The 21,356-nt window shown below is 37.4% G+C and overlaps 3 protein-coding genes and 1 pseudogene across 3 annotated transcripts; 2 read left to right on the forward strand and 2 right to left on the reverse strand.

Moving 5' to 3' along the window:
• Positions 1-4,625: 4,625 nt before the first annotated feature.
• On the forward strand, positions 4,626-7,149 carry LOC125223891 (receptor-like protein kinase FERONIA pseudogene; annotated as a pseudogene).
• Positions 7,150-10,345: 3,196 nt separating this feature from the next.
• LOC148934155 (uncharacterized) lies at positions 10,346-11,186 on the reverse strand. Its single transcript, XM_089062211.1, has 2 exons — positions 10,478-11,186; positions 10,346-10,446 (listed from the first exon to the last, which is right to left on the reverse strand). Exons 1-2 carry the CDS (start codon positions 11,184-11,186, stop codon positions 10,346-10,348), a joined length of 810 nt encoding a protein of 269 aa, XP_088918337.1.
• A 2,236-nt stretch (positions 11,187-13,422) lies between these two features.
• LOC125217881 (U2 small nuclear ribonucleoprotein auxiliary factor-like protein) lies at positions 13,423-18,852 on the forward strand. The gene is made up of 7 exons (XM_089066130.1): positions 13,423-13,669; positions 14,591-14,702; positions 15,272-15,433; positions 16,394-16,440; positions 17,274-17,400; positions 18,352-18,418; positions 18,491-18,852. Exons 1-7 carry the CDS (start codon positions 13,481-13,483, stop codon positions 18,537-18,539), a joined length of 753 nt encoding a protein of 250 aa, XP_088922256.1. The 5' UTR covers positions 13,423-13,480; the 3' UTR covers positions 18,540-18,852.
• LOC125217880 (uncharacterized) lies at positions 18,792-20,200 on the reverse strand. Its single transcript, XM_048119451.2, has 2 exons — positions 19,349-20,200; positions 18,792-19,146 (listed from the first exon to the last, which is right to left on the reverse strand). Exons 1-2 carry the CDS (start codon positions 19,960-19,962, stop codon positions 19,074-19,076), a joined length of 687 nt encoding a protein of 228 aa, XP_047975408.1. The 5' UTR covers positions 19,963-20,200; the 3' UTR covers positions 18,792-19,073.
• Between the last annotated feature and the right edge of the window lie 1,156 nt (positions 20,201-21,356).

The following is a 21,356-nucleotide window of genomic DNA, read 5'->3' on the forward strand; positions in this document are numbered from 1 at the left end:
GCCCGCATGCTGCTAACGCAGAGCATGCTCGACACCATGGACAAATGGCATACAACGACTGATCCCTTATACAAGATGATGTTGAAGGATGCCATCGACACTATGAGGCGCGATTTAGGGATGGCACCACTGCCCGAGAGTGGCATCGGGACCGGTGACGGGGACGATGGGACTGGCGACGAGACTGGGGACGGGGACGACGAGGAGTGATATGGGGGCCGCATTTGTCGAAGCTTGAGGTTATTTTTTTTTAACTATGTATTTTTTTAAAAATAATTATGTACTCTGTAACGACCCGCCCATTTAGGGTATAATAAATGCGGCGTTCGCTAACTAGGTAGACTTAAATGCATCAAAGATCATAGGCTAGGGTTTCATTTAAAAGGGATTTGACCAAAGCATTTAAGGAACAACTAAGTAGAGGAAGAATAATGCCTTAGCAAAGGAATCCATCAAAAGATTTATTGAAATAAAAGCTTAACCAAGTTCTTCAAAAAAAAATATTTCTAACTGTTCATATTCCAAAACATACCCACGAAAATAAAAGTATTTATCCCAACAAAAGATCATAGGTTTTCATAAAAATAGCGGAAGCGACCAAGAAAGAAGTGAGGCTATGTATGAAGGCACAACAACACTTTAAGTACCATCAGTTCATCTTTATTAGTTCCTACTCAACACCGCCGCCCGCTCGTCACCACTCAACCTGCACATAAGGAAAACACATGCAGGGCTGAGTACGATAATCATACTCAATGGGCTCATTGCCGAAAACAGTTTTATCACAAATATAGTCATTATCATGCCATTTTCAAGTGTCCGTCGGGGTTTTAACTTTAGAAAGACCCGAGGCACCAAAATATCTTCTTTCTCAAATATCACGGTCGCGCAACCATTTTTCTCATAGACGTTTACCATATCCTCATTCTACATGACAAGGAATGCGGCCGCAATCCAGGTCACTAGACCGGCCAACCCGTACGCTGACTCTCGGTCTAACATTGGTGTACACTAACCCAAGTAGAGTTTGCGGCTCTACAAGGATCCGAATTCGATTATAACAATAGTGGCATAGGCACGAGGGATAGGCACGACAAAACAAATCAAGGCATGATAACACATCTTTCATTCTCGTCAATATCATTTTAGGACAATGTCCTTATTTTAAAAGAAAGCCCACCTCGTCGGTTTAGCTTGATAGTATTCTCTTCTCCTCGTTTATCACGCTGAGATCGCGAAGTATCACCTTTAAATTAGGCGTATCACAAATCAGTTTCAATCATGGATCAATATTATGCATGATCTCACGTTTTCCCTTTTTCCCCTCGATTATTTTCAAAATCATTACTATCAAAATCAAAGTATGATTAACATACCATTTTTATTTAAATAAACATTCCAAAATCACCAATAATTCGTATCACGCATGAGTGTTCCACACACACAACACATGCACACGAACACAACAATTGTGCACGCCGATCGAGGCGTGCACACACACACACTCTCGGCCACACACACACACACATCCATGCATCGCAAAAATCACCAATTAAAACCCCTTTCACTCGTTCTAGATGCATGTGGATTCAAGAACACCGATTGACGGTAGGAGAAGAGAAGATCAATATTTAAAGTACCTTTTCCAAAAGAACGAACGGTAGAAACAAGGAATTAGTCTTGATTCTTCAATAATCTCTTGAATTTCACTTGAATTCTTCTCAATTGATGAAGAAATATTGAAGAAAACTTGAAGAAAACTTGGAGAGAGTGGGGGAGAGGTTTTCGAAAATTATGAGGAGTGGGAGGCGCCGGTTTTTGATCTCTAGTGTTTAGGATCTCACATGTATTTATAGAGTGCAAATAATAATATCCCAATAATTAAATAAATAAAAGATTTGGGAGAGATATTGGGGAAGTGGCGTTAATTAGTTGAGAAGTAAGAGGATTTTTCGAATTTTGTAGGCTATTTTAATAGCCTATAATTAATTCAAATATTTCACGGAGTAGAATAATATATCACGGAGCAAGAAAAATAATTAAATACTCCCCATTTTAGTAGGAAAAGTGGCGTGATTTTCCAATCTTCAAAAGGAATTCAAAAACAAATCCTAATTTAATTAGGATATGCAATATCTTCTTAGATTTGGCAAGATATGCTAGGATATTTTAGTATATTTATATTTATTCATGGAAGAGAATAAATAAGTGATCAAATAAATAAATAATTCCCTCTTCTCCAAAATATGAGATTTTCGAAAATCTCATGGGAATAATCAAAGGTGGAGTTCGAAAATTCCATGTAGGAATTATAGAGTATTTGGACTTTGGATTTAATTTGGATAATTATGCCAAACAAATAATTAAATCCAAGAAAAATAGGATTTCTTCTCCAAATAAAAATAGGAGGGATCGAATAATTCCACATGATTTAATAATGCTCCTATTAAATTCTCACTCATCCCTTAGGAAAATAATTCACCCAAATTATATTTCTCCGCATCAAATATTCACACCCAATCAATCATCTCCTTATTTCCTCTTCTTTTCCTCAACGCATTGACCTTTCAACGGCCACGTCATATTTTTCCCATTTTTGACTATTCAATAGCCACGTCAACATTTCAACAAGTTGACTATTCAACTTAATCTCCATTCTCATACGCAATTAGGTCACAAAGACACCATAGAATTAATTACTCATCAAAAATTCACACATCATAGCATTTAAGGCATTTAATGCAAAAATTTTATAACCCAAAAATTAGGGTTTGAAAAAGTGGGGCGTTACATACTCCCTCCGTTCCGGAGTATTAGACTCACTTCTTTTGGGCACATGATTTAAGGAATTGATATTTAAATAGTTAAAGTGGAGAGAGTAAAGTATGAGAGAGGGAAAAAGTAGGGGAGAGAAGAGAGAAAAAAATAGGTGGAGAATAAAATAAGATAGATGCTTTTTGCTAAAAAAGGAAATGAGTCTAATATGTTGGGACATCCCAAAAAGAAAAGTTGGTCTAATACCTTGGGACGGAGGGAGTATGTTTTTTTTAAATAAAGTGGTTGCATTTTCTCCGTATTCGTGTCGAAATTTTAATTCCTTAAATTATTTAATTTGGTGATTTTGTGAATTTTTATTATTGTGGATGTCTGTCGGGATGTCCGCCATTGTGCAGTGGGATGTCCTTATGACGTGACAGGAGGTGTTTTTGGGAAGTCCGTCGGGACATCCGTCCCACTGTGGATGCTCTAACAGTTCATATGAGTAGGATGTTATAACTTGATAAGTCTTTAGGGAGTGTAGTGTTCCCCTATATATAGGGGTGTCGAAACGGGTACCCGCGGATACCCGCACCCGACGAGTCGGGTACCCGCTACCCGTTTCGGACAAAATGGCAGTCCCGATACCCGTCCCGCAGTGAGTCGGGTATAACCCGATACCCGAGTCGGGTATCCCGCACCCGACGCTGCGGGTACCCGACCCGCAACATTTTTTTTTTAAATCTTATTTTTTTCATATATTTTTTTTAATATTAAGCTTATTACTAACTGAATGAGTATTGTTTTTAGTAGGAAAATGATTCAAGTTCTTTTGTTTCTATGAGGTATCGATCTATATACTATCAAAACATTTTGAAATACAATTTTCACGTATTGCAGAAAGAGATGGAAGAAATGACTAAGAAAGTCTATTCATGGTAAATCAATAATTCAGATTAGCAAACATATGTCTGAACTTTAATTTTGATGGCTAACTGGTATAGTGGTACACTGTTATTGATGCTTCTTCTTATATGTTCTTTATGCCAAATCCTCCATTAAAAAGGTTTGTAAATATTTATGATAACTGGTATTGGAAGAAATTGTGGTCACTTAAAATTAAAAATTAAAAATTATAAAATATTAATATACATATCGGGTATTTCGGGACTATCGGGATTACCCGGTCGGGTATCGGGATACCCGATACCCGCAAAACCCAAAATAATTATACCCGACCCCGCCCCGTGTCCCGATTCCGTCGGGTAATGGGTACCCGATACCCGCCGGGTATCGGGTCGGGTTCGGGATTACCCGTTACCCGCTACCCGTTTCGACACCCCTACCTATATATAAGAGATTTATTTATATAGATTAATGTGAATTTTCATTTTGGTCTATCCATCAATATTAGTTTCATTCCCTCTGTCCCATAAAAATATATGCACTTTCCATTTTTGTTCATCTCACAAAAATATGTGCATTCCATTTTTAGAAAATTATATCAATTTAATAATATAGGTTTCACTATCCACTAACACTACTTTAAGTTATTCTCCTCTTTGTTACTTTACCTTACCTTTCTTCTCTATCTTTCTTGCTTTACTAATTTTTTCTTAATTTTCGTATCATTGCCTAATAATTTTATAAGACAAAGGAGTATTAGAAATAGAAAGTTCTTGGATAATAATGTGAAGAACATGTGCCGGAGTAATTATTAGTCTCAGATGACATGACCGTACATTCCTATTGGAAAGAACTGTTCATATAAAGAAGTAATTGACTTGGAAAGTCTTTGGCGTCAATTGTTATCTATTTCATTTCAATTTCATTTCAATGCACTGCACATTTTATTGAGAGAAGTTAGATACTTCAGCTTTATCTCACTATAACGATGATGTCCCACGCACTTTTCTTCTTCTTGCTCATCTCTATATATTCAACAGTCAAAGTCAGCAGCGCCTCTACACCGGCGTACACCGCCACAGAACTAATCCTCCTTTGCTGCGGTGCATCAACAATCACAACCGACATCAGCCACCGGAGTTGGGACAGCGATCAAGGTTCAAAATACGTACCATCAAACGCCCCCTCCATCTCTTCAGCTTCTGATGCTTCCACTATGGAATCTTCGGTTTTTGCAGTCCCTTACAAGACTGCTCGTGTTTTCCACTCCCCTTTGACATACACTTTCCCCCTCAGTGGAGGCCAGAAATTCATTCGCCTTTACTTTTACCCCAACATTTATTCCAACGTCGACACTAATCCATCTTTATTTTCTGTCAAGGCGAATGCCTTCACCCTCTTTCAGAACTTCAGTGCTTTCCTTCATTCCAGACATATACAACAACCTGCTTTTATGATTGAATTCATTGTTAACATTGGAGCAACCCAAACACTTGAATTAATCTTCACCCCTAATCCAAACTCTTCTGCTTTTGTAAATGGAATCGAAATTGTGTCTATTCCTGATAAACTCTTCACCCCTAATTCAAACTCTTCTGCATTTGTAAATGGAATCAAAATTGTGTCTATTCCTGATAAACTCTACTTCGGGGAAGAAGGCGAGCAAATGAATTTTGAGAATGGCTTGTTTAATGGCATGAATGTAGGCGGCGGTAGGGTTGCAATAGAAGAAGATAGTGGCATGTTTCGGGGCTGGAGTCCTGATGACGACTACATATTCTGCTGCGATAATGGGTGGACGCCGCATAACGAGGGAATTGTGATCAAGTACAACAACCGCACTCCTGCCTGTACTGAAGTATACACCTCTGCTAGAACAATGACCAACATCAGCTTAAGTTTAGAGTGGGCATTTCCCGTTGATTCTCGATTCTTCTATCTGCTCCGCTTCCACTTCTGTGAATTTGTGTGGGGGATTGAAAAGGCATACCAAAGGGTGTTTCCTATAGCGATCAACAATCAGATAGCAGATATTGAAGTCGACGTCTTCTCCTTGGCCGGCGGCCGTGATATTCCCATCTTCAGAGACTACATAACATGGGTTCCTGATGATGGATATCGTGGAAGGCAAGATCTGTTGCTATCTTTGGGTTACACTGGTTTTAACGCGTTTCTAAATGGCTTACAAATTTTCAAACTCAATGGTTATAAACGAAGTTTTGCAGCATCCAACCCTCAACTCAAGATCCATCGACTGCCAGCGTCAGTAGCGGTGAACCCGACAACAAAGCAGAAAAACCATGTTGTGATTTACACTGTGGTGAGGAGTGTTATCAGCATAGTTGTGGTGGTTACAGCGGTGATGTTCTTGATTATCCGGCGGCAGCGGAAAGTGAAGAACGCGGGCACGAGGTCCACTGAGGAAACTAGTGGATCAGCCGTCTCCCTAACTTCAGATATATGCAGATACTTCTCCCTCAACGAGATCAAAACTGACGACAACTTTGTCATCGGCAGGGGAGGCTTTGGCAACGTTTACAAAGGCTATATCGACAACGCAGCCACCACCGTCGCAATCAAAAGGCTCAACTCCACTTCCAACCAAGGCGCTAGCGAGTTCCTTACCGAGATCGACATGCTCTCAAAGCTTCGCCACCGGAACCTAGTCTCCCTCATCGGCTATTGCGACGACAAGGGAGAGATGATCCTGGTGTACGATTACATGGCTCACGGCACCCTCCGCAACCACATCTACAACTCCGAAAACTCACCCTTAATGTGGAAGCAGTGCCTCCAAATCTGCCTTGGGGCTGCCAAGGGACTGGACTACCTCCACAGTGGCACCAAGCACTCCATCATTCACCGCGACGTCAAGTCTACAAACATCCTACTTGACGAGAAATGGGTGGCAAAAATCTCGGATTTCGGACTCTCCAAAATGGGACCAAAAACTGATTCATTCACCCACATCAGCACCAACGTTAAAGGCACATTCGGATATTTAGATCCAGAGTACTTCTCGACGTGTAAACTGACGAGAAAATCTGATGTGTATGCTTTTGGAGTGGTTTTATTCGAAGTTGTATCGAGAAGAGGTGCAGTGGACATGAGACTTGAGGAGGAGAAACATAGCCTAGCCGGATGGGCTCGGCATTGCATACGAGAGGGAAAATTGGATGCGCTGATTGAGAAGAGCTTGATGGTGCAGATTTCAGAAGGCTGTTTGGAAGCGTTTGTTGGAATTGCAGGAAGATGCTTAGATTTGCAGCCACATCAGAGGCCTGATATGGGAGATGTAGTTAAAGGCCTTGAGTTAGCCATGACTTTACAGCAGGAGAAACATCAAGTTGAAGAAGATGTAACTGCTTGATCAGTCTTAACAATATTCAATATAGTAAGATGTACTTGAAGGGCTTCCTCATATAAGTTTGGAAGATATTTAGGACCTCTTGGGAGTGTATATGTTTGAATTGATTCACTTCTCCATTCAGCTTCAATTGTAGATGGAGCAAAATCTTGAGATTTATAGAGTCACCCTATAGATGTGGGCCGCTCAATAGCAACTTTAGCTCATATACCTTGTTTATAGCGATCAATAAGCTTTTCTCAACACGTTGTTGCTTTTAAAGAGTTGACAACAATTAAAATTTTAAAAATGTCGATGTAGCACTCGAAAGTCCTATACTTAACTGAATAAGCACTACCACTAATGATCATTTATAAACAATATAAGACGCTATTTCTAAAGCCTTATTAATTAGCACTTCAGCTATGGGTTTTAGGTCACAACGCAAGAATTTTCTATTCGCGTCAAATTGAAATGGCGTTTCCGTTTGATCTTGTCGAAGAAATCCTCTGCCGCCTGCCAGTGAAATCTCTGAAGGGATTCTGTGCCGTCGCACAGACTTAGCTTGGGGCACTTTATTTTAAAGTGAGAGAAGAAGAAAAAGTAGTTGAAATAATGTACTCCCTCCGTCCGCGAATAGGAGTCTCATTCATATCCGGCACAAATTTTAAGAAATGTTAAGAAAAGTGGGTGGAAGAAAGTTAGTGGAATATGAGTAACACTTGTATATATAAATTTTAAATGATATGTGAGTGGAGTGAGTTAGTGGAATGTGAGGTCTGTTTACCATTTATAGTAATTATGAACTGGGACTCCTATTCACGGACGGACCGAAATGAAAAACCGAGACTCCTATTCGGGGACAGAGAGAGTAGTTGATAGTATGACCTATAAATGATAAAGTAGAAAAGAAGAAGAATAGGTTTCATAAACGGATATATATACTATTTGTATGGACAGACAAAAAAGAAAATTAGGCCTATTTCCATGGAACTGAGGGAGCACTAATTTATTAAAGATAGTTGCAATTTGATAAAAATGAAATGGTAATGAAATCCTAAAATAGTTTTATCTATGGCTCCATTGTAAAAATTGTTTACTACCACCAATGATCATTTAAATATAATATAAAACGCTACTACTAAAACCTTATTAGCACCTCAGCTAAGTGTTTTAGGTTACGTCGCAAGAACTCTCTATTCGTGTAAAATTGAAATGGCGTTTCCGTTTGATCTCATCGAGGAAATCCTCTGCCGCCTGCTGATGAAATCTTTGAAGTGATTTTGCGCCGTCGCACCGACTAAGGGTACTTTAATTGAAAGTGAGAGATGGAGAAAAAAAATAGTTATAATAATATATTGGATAGTGAGACCCATAAATAAGAAAGTAGAAAAGAGAAAAAATAGATTTCCAGACTATTTGTATGGATGGACAAAAAAGAAAATTAAGCCTATTTCCATGGAATTGAGGGAGTACTAATTTGTTAAAGATAGTTGCAATTTGATAAAAATGAAATTGGGACAAAATCCTAAAATAATAGCTTTCCATGTAAGCCAAAATATTTTATCAATGGCTCAATTATCAATGTGATTATGCGCCGTCGCACCGACTAAGGGTACTTTAATTGAAAGTGAGAGATGGAGAAAAAAAATAGTTATAATAATATATTGGATAGTGGGACCCATAAATAAGAAAGTAGAAAAGAGAAAGAATAAGTTTCGAGACTATTTGTATGGATGGACAAAAAAGAAAATTAAGCCTATTTCCATGGAATTGAGGGAGTACTAATTTGTTAAAGATAGTTGCAATTTGATAAAAATGAAATTGGGACAAAATCCTAAAATAATAGCTTTCCATGTAAGCCAAAATATTTTATCAATGGCTCCATTATAAAAAAAATAACTACTACTAATGATGATTTAAAAATAATATAATACGCTACTTCTAAAACCTTATTAGCACCTCAGCTAAGGGTTTTAGGTCAAGCTGCATAAACAATTCTCTATTCGCGTAAATTAAATGTCTCGTTACATTTATTATTGATAAAAATTCTTTAACCTAAGCACAATTCCAACATGATCTTAATTTGATCACCGTAAAGAGGTTCGAGAGCAATGAGTATGCGTAGCTTTCTAACTTATAAATCCATTTCTTAATCTATCGTTTTAGCTGAATCAACTACCACTAATGATCAATTTGAAACAATATAAGACGTTACTTCTAAAACCTTATTAGCACCTCAACTAAGGGTTTTAGGTCACGCCGCAACAACTCTCTATTCGTGTAAAATTAAAATGGCATTTCCATTTGCTCTCGTTGAGGAAGTCCTCTGCCGCCTGCTGGTGAAATTTCTTAAGAGATTTCGTGTCGTCGCACCGACTTGGGGTACTTTAATTGAAAGTAAGAGAATGAGAAAAAGTAGTTGAAATAATATAATGGATATTGAGACTCATAACTGATAAAGTAGAAAGGAAGAAGAATAGGTTTCCATAAATGGATATAGACTAATTGTATAACGAAAAAAAAAAATTTTAGCATATTTCCATGGAACCGAGGGATTACTTATTTATTAAAGATATTTGCAATTTGATAAAAATGAAATTGTGACAGGAATCCTAAAATAATAACTTCCCATGTAAGCCAAAACTTTTTTATCAATAGTTCCACTATAAAAAATATTAACTACCACTAATGATCACTTAAAAAAATAATATAATGCGCTACTTCTAAAGCCTTATTAGCTCGTCAATAAGGGTTTTAGGTCACGCCGCAAGAACTCTCTATTCGCGTAAAATTAAATGTCTTGTTAAATTTATTATTGATCAAAATTCCTTGACCAAGCACACTTCCAACATGACCATAATTTAATTATCGTAAAGAGGTTCGAGAGCAATGATTTTGCATGCGTAGCTTTTGTTAAGGATATAATCCCTAACGGCGGTCGGCGGTGTAGCGCAGCGACCGATTGTAACTTCCGGCGCCCTGCGTAGGGTTGTCGGTTTGAAGATTGCGACTGTGCGCGGAGAACTCCTCCGCCGGGCAGCGGCTGATCTGGGTTTTGTGAAGAACTTGTCGTGCAAGATTTGGCAAAAGACTTTGAATATATTATTGAATGAATAATCAGCTTACGTCAATTGCCCTATTTATAAATCTAAGGACCCTATGGTTGATTCGACCTAATCCTATTCATCTCGGGAAAGAATCAACAAAGAAAACTCGAAACGGAGCTTATAATTACGCTCGACTCAACTTAAGTAAAATAAAATAAAAAGAAGAATAATAATATCCAAAAAAGGAAAACAAAAAGAAATAATAAAATCTAATAATGGTTGCGTTCTACTTCGGAACGTAGTCACCGAGCCTATCTGGTTGGCGCGCATTCCTCTTCGGTTTGGACTTGGCGATGGACACCTGTTCGGGTGCCGGAGCGGCCTGCACTGGCTCGGTCGCAACTGGCGCCTCGCAAACCTCTTCCTCCGGCTCCTCTTCTCCCTGCTCTGACACGTTGGGAACGACCTCGAGGCGTATCAACTCCCCCCTCGATAGCCACCTCCTTGTCCTCAAGGAGCACATTAGGAAACCTCTGACGAACCATATCTAGGGGCTCCCAAGTTGGCGAATCCTTCCCATCCGACCAACGCACCAAAACATGCTCCTTTGCCTCCCCGTCGTGCCACAAGACGCGACTATCCAGAACCCGAACTGGATATACCAGAGGCCGGTCTCCCAAGAATTCTGCCGGAAAACTCACAGTCGGGTTCTCATCCTCTCTGGTAACAAACGGCCGCAGGAGGCTGACGTGGAACACATTATGTATTCGGCTGCCCTCCGGGAGACGTAGCCTATAAGCAACAGGCCCGATTCTGGCCATCACCTCAAAAGGGCCATAAAATCGTCGTGCAAGCTTAGCGGAAAGCAGGCGTGTGACCGAATGTTGCCTATAAGGCTGTAATTTTAGCAGCACCTTATCCCCTACCTTGAATTCAACGTGACGACGATGCTTGTTCGCGCTCTCACACATCCTCTGTTGCGCTTTCTCCAAGTTGTGTCTTAGCTCTACTAGCAACTCTCCGCGTTGCCGAATCAAATTGGCCGCCTCAGGCGGGGTAGTGTCGGACGGCGGGGCGAAAATTAACGGCGGTGGCTCGCGCCCATACAAAGCCTTGTACGGAGACATCTTTAGGCCTTCATGATAAAAACAGTTTAAAGCTAACTCCGCCCAGGGGAGGAAGTTCGCTCACTTAGACGGTCTATCTGCTGTAAACGCGCGCAAATACTGTTCGAGTCCTCTATTCCGGACCTCCGTTTGCCCGTCTGACTGTGGGTGATACGCTGTTGAGAAGTTTAGTTTGGTACCACTCAAACTCAAAATGTCATCCCATACTTTATTGAGGAACACCGGGTCATGGTCCGATACCAGCTTCTTTGGAAACCCATGGTGGCGGACAACCACATTAACGAACAAGTGTGCCACTCTCAGTGCATCAAAACGCGCCAGCAAAGGAGCGAAATGTGCATACTTCGACAAACGATCAACTACCACCATAATTGCAGTATATCGGGACTGTGGCAACCCGGTGATGAAATCCATAGAAACCTCTTCCCATACCTGTGACGGAACCGGCAACGGCTGTAACAGCCCTGCAGGCTTCTGGGTGGAGTACTTCGTTGTCTGACAAATGACACAAGACTCCACGATTTGTTTCACTTCCTTCCGCATATTCTTCCAATAGAAATTCGGTTTGAAGATTGTAACTTCCGGTGCCTTGCGTAGGGTCGTCGGTTTGAAGATTGCGACTGTATGCGGAGAACTCCTCCGTCGGGCAGCGGCTGATCTGGGTTTTGTGAAGAACTTGTCGTGCAAGATTTGGCAAAAGACTTTGAATATATTATTGAATGAATAATCAACTTACGTCAATTGCCCTATTTATAAATCTAAGGACCCTAGGGTTGATTCGACCTAATCCTATTCATCTCGGGAAAGAATCAACAAAGAAAATCCGAAACGGAGCTTATAATTACGCTCGACTCAACTTAAGTAAAATAAAATAAAAAGAAGAATAATAATATCCAAAAAAGGAAAACAAAAAGAAATAATAAAATCTAATAATGGTTGCGTTCTACTTCGGAACGTAGTCACCGAGCCTATCTGACTGGCGCGCATTCCTCTTCGGTTTGGACTTGGCGATGGACACCTGTTCGGGCGCCGGAGCGGCCTGCATCGGCTCGGTCACAACAGGCGCCTCGCAAACCTCTTCCTCCGGCTCCTCTTCTCCCTGCTCTGACACGTTGGGAACGACCTCTTGATGTAGAGGCGTATCAGCTTTCCTAACTTATAAATCATTTCTTAATCTATCGCATTAGCTGAATCAACTACCACTAATGGTCATTTAGAAACAATATAAGACGTTACTTCTAAAACCTTATTAGCACCTCAACTAAGAGTTTTAGGTCATGCCACAAGAACTCTCTATTCATGAATGTCTTGTTACATTTGTTCTTGATCAAAATTCTTTGACCAAGCACAATTCTAACATGATCATAATTTGATCACGGTAAAGAGTTTTGAGAGCAATGAATTTGGATGAGTGGAAAAATTGACCGAATGATGATTTGTGTGGATTGAAGTCGAACTTATGTGAATTGACTCCCTATACTTCGAATATAAATGAAGAAAGAAATGGGGAAGTATAAATAAATGTGTGTGAAATTGGTTGTTTATAGGTAAAAAAATGAAATAAATAATAAAATTTTAAAAATCCAACTAACATGGCTATTAGAATATTTTTCTTAATAAATACGAAAATTAACAAAAGCTATGTGACGATTGACTCACCCATATGCGTGCGTGCTTTTGCAAGCCAAAGCGCGGATGCGATGTGTGCACTACCTATTGCAACACAATGCTTTGGCTTTAAGGACGAAGTACCGTGCTCGCACACACCTTTGCCATTGCTCTTAGGAGTCAATTAAAATAACCGGTGCATTTTTGATAATTCAACATTTCAAAATATATTTGATAAGTTGTGAAATATGAAGAACTAATTCCTAATGCTGAGATGTAGAACTATCAGTTTATTTTTAGTTCGTTTTTAATTCATATAAGAAATTCTAATTTTAAAAATACGAAATTCATTTCTACATCATTTACAAGGGCATTTCTAGTTAGTTTTTAATTCATTTTAGAGAATATAATCTAAAACAATCTTTAAATTGACATGCATACTTTTAAAATTTCTATAATGACAATTTTGCAGTAAAAATTAGTTCTATTTTGATTACAATCCTATATTCATAAATTGTACTAATGTACTTATGATAGTTAATGATAATTTGATATTAATAATAATTTTAATATATTTGTAATAAATAGTTTTTCAATAGTTATTACGAAATCAATTGGACCTTTTTCATTCATCAATTAAGCAAACTTAGCAATTTTCTAAGTAAGCGAAGCTAAAGTAAAAAGAAATGCATCCGATATTTGGGAGAGTAGTGGCGGAGTGGTCATCTCCGTCGCAGCAAATCTCCTCGCCGGCGCCGTTTCTGTATTGCGTGCACCTTAATGGATGTGACGATTCGGCTCTCAGAGTTGTCGCCACCGATTTTCAGAGCAATACATTTCAGGTCATTAGGTCTCGCCAACAGCTTGAAGACTTGGTAATTTAATCTTTTCATCCTCACATATTATTAATTCAAACTGTTTCCTCTTTTGTTTTCACGGGGTTGTTTCAGTTATTGATCACTTACCGAGAACAATTACTCAACTGATGATGCTTTAATCGTCATGAAAATGAAAATAAAAGAGTGATCTTTTTTATTTTTTGTTTTTTTGGAAATTCTAGCGTGGCATTGAGTCTTTTTTATAATGAGCTATGCCAAATTTGCAACACGCAACTTCGCAATTTAGGTTTGCTTCAGCCTTGAAATTTGGGGGAAAAAATAAGAGTATTGGCAAATGGCTCTGTTACCTTCATTTGGATGACTTTTTTCTTGGCACATTACTATATTGGAGAGTTAACTGATATATTTGGGTATGCAATTCTGCTTTTGATTATTTTGCCTTTGATAGACGGTTATAAGCAGTAACATTCACCAAGTATTGTTGATGATCGTTGCCTTTGAGGAATATAAATTAAGAAATGCTGCAGTTGGAGCTATATTTATGATCTTACTTTCAATTTCCGAGCCATGTGGCTTGCTCAAAGGACCTAATGTAGTAATGTGGCATGTGCCATGGTCTGTGTCATGCCTTCTCTTACCTCATTGTATGTTATATCATATTAGCTGTTGGCTTGCTACTGTGGATTCAATTACAAGAGAGACAGGTAGATCATGCAGGACATATGCTGCTGACTATTTTGGGAAGCATATGAGATGAGTCAATGTACTAGCAATTGCATGTTAGTGTGTTTAATTTATTTTGTTTAGTAAGTTTTAGATGCAGATTATCATTTCTTGGTCTACTGGCAGACGCCACAGAAACAACTTCTGAGCTGATATAACTGAATGTATGTTAAAATTACTGCTTTTATATTTTTTTTCACAACTGACTTAACCAATCATTTTTTACATATGTAGAGAGATGATATAGGGATTGGTGGCTCATGGCCTGAGTTTATCGACTACATCACGACTTCCCTAAAATCAGGAGATGTGAAGCTCGTCTTGGATGGTGCATCAGAATTGGGAGGTAATCCAACACTCTTAGTCTTGTATTTACAATCATCATAGTGAAGGGTCTCAGTTTGCTGTAAACATGAACTGAGACCCACTACACACACCAAAAGGTGAAAGAAATGAAGCAATATGCTGTTTTTTAGAATATTTATTTATATTTTGATGATAGGGACTTTTGATCATTAATTCTGCAGTGTGACGTTCTTTTCTATCTTTATTTCTTGTACATTGGTGAGCTGTCATAAACACTCATGTTTGTGAAGCTTGGATGTAAACTAAACAGAATTACTCTTTTGATCAATAATTTTTAGTAGTACTTCTTTTTCTTATTATTTTTCATAAAATTATTTTCTTCTCAGTGTACAGCAGTGACCAACTTTCTAAAATTTGTTCGTTAGCTTGTTGCCTATCTATGTCTCTCTCATGTCAGTAATTTTCTTGAGTAAATGAGATCTATATGTAAACTTTATCAGTGTGGAAGGATGATTCTTTCTGATGTTATTTTCTGTACCCAGTTTATGATTTTATATATCTTCCAACACATATGCATCAAGCTAGAACTAATGACCTTTGTGACTTTAGGTGCTTCTCAGGCAAAATTAATTTCCCAAAAAGCAAAAGGAATGCCACGGATCTTGTTAGCCCTTCATAAGCTCATCAACAGTGCTGCTAGTGAGGAAATGGCGATTCTTTCACTTGAACTATACAATGGTTTCAAGGACACTGAGTGTTCACTTGCAGAAGGTCTTTAGTTGATTAAATTACATAGAAGTATTAAGTATTCCTCATCTCTATCTGCTGGTTGATTCCACTCATAAAGATGGTTAGATTTTGCTTTAGTTGAGGATTAGCTCCCTGTTTAGAGAGTTCTTTTTCTCTTCTACATATCAAAAATGAAACTTTCTGGATTTCTCCGGAGGATTGTTTACTAGGATCTACCAATGTTTTTGTCAATAATTTTTTGCTGTTGCTCTTTTCCTTGGATTTAAAATGCTCAAGACTCCATGTTGGCAAATGTCTACAGTTTTTAAAAGAATAAAGTAGGGTAAATTGCTGCATAGATCATGACTTTTGGCCTAAATATTTACTACCAAATATCATATGCTTATTTTTTTACCAACTTGTTTTAAGTATTTGTTGATAGTTTTTCTGCTAGATCATTTTCAATGTTTACTTCTAAGTTGTCATAATTGCTTTACATCAAAGGTAAATGAATGTATTTGTTGTATTTCTTTTCCCTTACAGTTGCGAATGCTGAAACTAGGTACCATCCTTTTCTCCAAAATTTTTGTCCCACAGTTTGTCTACACATGGATAATTTAACGAACTCACATTAAGTAGGAGTGAGAGTTGTATTTGTTGTTTTACTGTGGGAGTAGATTGTTATAAATGACTATATAAGAAATAGCTGCTCACCCAATTCATTAAACGAGTACTTCTAATCAGGTGTTTCCATTTCAATAATAAATAATAAATGCAAATGCTTTGATCATTCACTTATGCATCCAATATAGTTCTGTCTGTGTGACTGATATTGACTTCATAAGTTATCATCTATGTCATGAGTTTATGCGTACTTTTATTTTTGTATGGAACTTGTTGTTATTATTCTTATTGTTGTTGTTGTTGTTGTTGTTGTTGTTATTATTAGTATTATTATTGTTACTAATGCTAAAGATTTCTGTCTCTGTGTCTGTGCTTTAGAGAAAGGGAGCAAATATCACTTGCAAAAAGCTCTAGCTACTGAACAGGTACTTGTTATTGCTGACCAAAGAGTGGTTCCTGTAATATATATAAGGAACAAGTTTTATCAATCTTTATCCTTTTTTGTGAATGCTTATATGATCAGGATGTTGTAGTATTTTACCTTTCTTCAATTTCTTGTGTCAACCAAGTAGATATGTTAGACTTATTATGCATTGCAAACTTGAGACTGAGAAATTCTCTGGTTTCTTTCCGACTCTTGTAGTTTCATGTATCAAAAGCTGGCTTAGAGTTTCTTTTGCTATGTCTCTCCTCTAGTTTAGGATTCTAGCTATAGACTGCTGTTAATCTTCGCCTTTTGTAATTTCAGTAATAATTGTTATAGTGGTATTTCACTTGTGCCTCTAATCCTCCAATATGTTGATTATAACAATTTAGATCTCTGTTGTGGTTATGCAACTAGCTCCATTGGGAAGCTAACTTGGTGACAATAGAATTGTTTTGAAGTGAGGGATCCTACTTTTTGGTGCTAGAAAAATGTCACTGGACACAGCTTTTGGACAACTTCTTCCACTTTTTGTGCTGGGATAAGGTCATTGAACACAGCTTATAAATATGTTAACCTCTTTCTGGCTAAGAGTTTGATAAGTTTATATGATGCCGCCAATGTATTTCTTAAATTAGATAAGCATTTCCTCTTTACTCCTTAATATTTTGTACCCATATACAATGTTTATTCATGTGTCTCACCCATATCTATATTTTGAAAAAAATTGAACCCACTTCCTATTTTCTTGTCACATTGATGGTTGCCATACTTTTTGTCAAGTTGATACTTTGGGTATTGTTTTCCTAATGATATTTACTCAACCTGTCTCAGGAGAAGAATGCCGATCTCCAGAAGCAATTAAACATGACATTTTACTCAGGAAAGCACAAGTCACAGAAAATAAATGACAGAAAAGACCTAGGTTCTTCGTCTGCTATAGTTTCAGCAGAGTCACCAGGTATCAATTCTTCAATAAAGAAAGTTCATAATCCTTTCATTTTTCTGTTCATGTTTTTTCGAAAAACTCTCTGTTTATCATGTAGCTCTTTGCATTTGCTTGTTACTAAGTACCTGATCTGTTACTCAAGGACATCTTTTACTCCTTGGAGCCTCGAACAATTAATGTTATCTGCAGGATTTGCTAGGCCTTCTGACAAGTTTTTTAGAATATGCTTAGCAATGAAATTAGTAACTATTACAGTTTAATAAATATGATTAAGCTCATCTCCATTCCTCTAATTATTTTAAATCTTAATGTAAAAACTACAAGCCAGCTATCAATGAAGCATCATCAGTTAAGATAATTTTTGTGGTACATAATGGGTGATGTTGTATTCATACAAGATTCAACTGTTGAATTATACGTATATGCTTGCTTTGTCTCAGCTAAGATGATGTGTTTTCCTTTTAGTCTTCCAAATAAGATGACACATTTCTGATTTTGGAAACTCTCTCTCTCTCTCTCTCTATTTCAATACTTACACCCTTCTTTTCTCTCTCCAATTAAACACTTTAACCAATAACTCCTAAAATCCCAGCCCAGCCAAAAAATGTACTCCCTCCGTCGTACAAAAGATGTCACACTTGTTGGACGGCACGAGATCGTAGGAGATTTTGTTTTTGTGTGTTAAATGGAGAGAGAAAATATAATTTTTATATTTATGTGAGGGAGAACTTTTTCCAAAAATAGAAATGTGACATCTTTTATGGGACAAACTAAAAAGGAAAGTGTGACATATATTATGGGACGGAGGGATAATCATCTTAGCCGGGACGGAGGGAGTAGTTTTTTTCCATAACCAACTTTAGCAATGTAGCTTTAAGCTGCCTGCTTTGGAGGAATTTACGCTCTCATATTCTAATATTTGGAACTGACACTTACCCCTCAACATTTGTGCTGGAATTGTAGACAAGGAAGCTGCTTCTGACACAAACGCAAGAAAGGGAACTAACCGTGTTGTACCGGCATACCGCAGGTTACTATCAGTTTCTGGAATGTTGATTAATTGCGTAGAATCTAGTTTGATGACCAGAATCTCCTTTGGCAGGTCTAAAGTAAGAGGAGCTATTTTAAATGACACAGAAGATGATGCATAGAATTTCAAAGGATCATGGCAACATGTCTTTGTATCATGTTCATTACACAGTGTCACACGTTGATAGTTCTAGATATCAACCGACGCTCAGTGGTTGGAGTACTGAGTCTTGCTGTGCGTTAGTGGATTTTATTTTTAAATAGGAAATGAAAATATCTCACAGGCAGCATCTTCTGATGTGAATTTTAACTGCTAGTACATCTTATTGTGACAATTTTTCTTGTCATTTTTAATCATTTGTTATTACTAGAAATGAAATTAGAACGATCTGGACCATCTGGAATTGATTTGTATGAAAAAATACATTAGTAGCCTGCTTGATTGCCATTTTCAAAATTATAAAACTTGTCGTCTCTAGCTACTGTGGTTGTGGCTTCATTGCTTAGCAACTGCCGGTACAATGTTTTTGACTCAAAATAAATTCACCTTTCAAATGGGAAGGTTTCAGGCCTGCTGACACTTGAGATATGAGCATCTGGATTTGCAGCATTTCATATATAAGCTCCTTGCTGTGCTTGAATCAACTTTTGCATGATCAACTTTTGCAACTCTCCGAATTTTTCCAGAACAGGCAGCCTCTCTGTCCTCTTGATTTGTATTTCTTCTCGCTGAAAGACATTGACAAGGTATCGAGTTATTATTAACTGAGCTGTACAATTTTGGAGTTGAAATAAGTACGAGAAGGTATTAACTCTTTAAACATTGAGGTTCTTTACGTTTTCATCGATATTATTTGCTTCCATAGCCTATTCAAACTATGCCAAAAAGTGATGACTCTACTGCTAAGAGCAAAGATTGGGGAAAGCGTACCTGGTAAGATTACTGATATTACTCTTTCTGATGATATTTCTACTCTTCTGATAATCTGTTATGGCTAAATATATGATCTTCCACCACTGTTTATTTGCTTGTTTATCAGGTCCTTCTCTTGAGTGCTTTCTCGTCTTGGCCTTCTTCTTCTTCCTCTTTGAACCGAGAGATACAGGTAAGAACATCTTTAGTAGGAACACTTCGCTCTCCATGCTTTCGCTCCTGCATATTTGTTTAGTGTTGGCGCTTTTCGTTATCAAGGGGGTTTTATGCTTCACTTTCTCTTCATCTGTTACCACATCCTCCTTGTCTTGATGCTCGACTATATCTTTGAGTGTCAGTTCATATGAAGATTCAGGAATGTCTTTGAGCATCTCCATGAGCTCCCTTTTTCCATCAACGATTGCCCTTAAACGGGATGTTGGGGAGAGGCAGCTATACTGGTGGTTCTCGGGAAGCAAAGTGGAGGTTTCCGGTCTTCTCCACAGTGGAGGAGAGGACGCTTCAACTTGATCTTCTCCGCGCATTTGGAATTCAAACAACTCATCCTCGCAGCAACGGTGACCAACCGATAACCTCTCTTCCCAAAACTTGAAATCGCTCGATCTTCCCATCAACTGCGTTTCGATTTTGATTTTGATTTTGATTTTGATTTTCTTGATGGAGAATGAAGGGTGAAGGTTATGATAGGAGAGTAGAGGTAAAGAGTGGTTGGTGCATTAAATTAAACATGATTACAAGTCGAATCTATATCTATTTTGATAATAGAAAAGTTGCAATTTTCTACAACTTATTCCAAGTCTTTTGCCGTCTACATTGGGAGGAATAGAAAATGTGACTACTATTTAAAATTTCTTCCAATTGTGCTTGCCAAAATTCATTGGGTTTAAATCCCCTTTTTGTTGTCTTTTCTTGTTGGAATTTTAATGTGTAGTCTGCATCATAGTTTATTAGAGGAAGTTTAAAGTCTCAAGGAAGAAACATCAGTTTCAACTTGTAAAATGTTTAATAGATTAATAGGGTTTTATTAATTTTTTTAATGTTCCAGTTTCATCTGAAAATCTAAATATTCAGTATTGTTTCACTAAATTGTGCATATTTTATCTTGTCGTAGCGTTCTTTATCGACCGAAGTGAATAAACTAACACTATTCATGGTTAGTTCTCTCTTATGAGTTAATTCCATTTTTACTATTAATACATCACATTAAAACTCTTACACTTATTATCAAGATTATTTTTGTGGACAACAATAGTATGTTTTTATTTTCAATATTGTAATACTCATTTTTGTTTATCGTATTTGTGTTATTCAACAAAAAGCGTTAAAAGTATATAAAAGTATTTTTATAATATATCAGCCATGAATAAATAAAATCTATCAGTAAGATAAAGCATTGGAGGTTACTCATTTCTCATTTTTCATTTAATTTTGTCCCAGTAAAGATATTATATTTTTATTTTTACAAAAAAGTTTATTTCATATTAATATAAAATTTATATATTCTTTTTTTTTAACATATAAAGCAAAACCTTATAAAATCTAGTGTCATTTTATAAGTGTGACACCTTTTTATCAGGGGCGGATCCACTTGGCTGCAATGAAGGACAGTTGCTCCACCTCAATATATTTCACTTATATTAATTTGTTATTAATTTTTTTAAAAAAAATAATTTTCTTTATAAATGCCCCACCTCAAACTTCTAAAATTTCTTCATGTATTTTTTTTTCTCCTACTAAATTGAATTCCAGAGTCTATCCCGTATTCTATTAAACAAATATAGTACTATTATTTTATGCCATATGATAAAATGAACGCTCATGGTTTTGACCAATGGCAAATTTGACCATCCAGAAACTATAATAAATTATCACGACATATTTACCAATAATTTGTTGGAAAAATTACTCAATTTTGTTTTGTGGTTGGAAAATGGCGCTCTTAAATTCTGGTAGACCCGTACTCCACGTTTATAAACTAAGTAGTTTGCATTTGACTAAATGCACT

This window comes from Salvia hispanica, chromosome 1 (assembly GCF_029641045.1).
Source record: "Salvia hispanica isolate PSC_SH4W2 chromosome 1, Shi_PSC_v1, whole genome shotgun sequence".
Classification (NCBI taxonomy): domain Eukaryota; kingdom Viridiplantae; phylum Streptophyta; class Magnoliopsida; order Lamiales; family Lamiaceae; genus Salvia; species Salvia hispanica.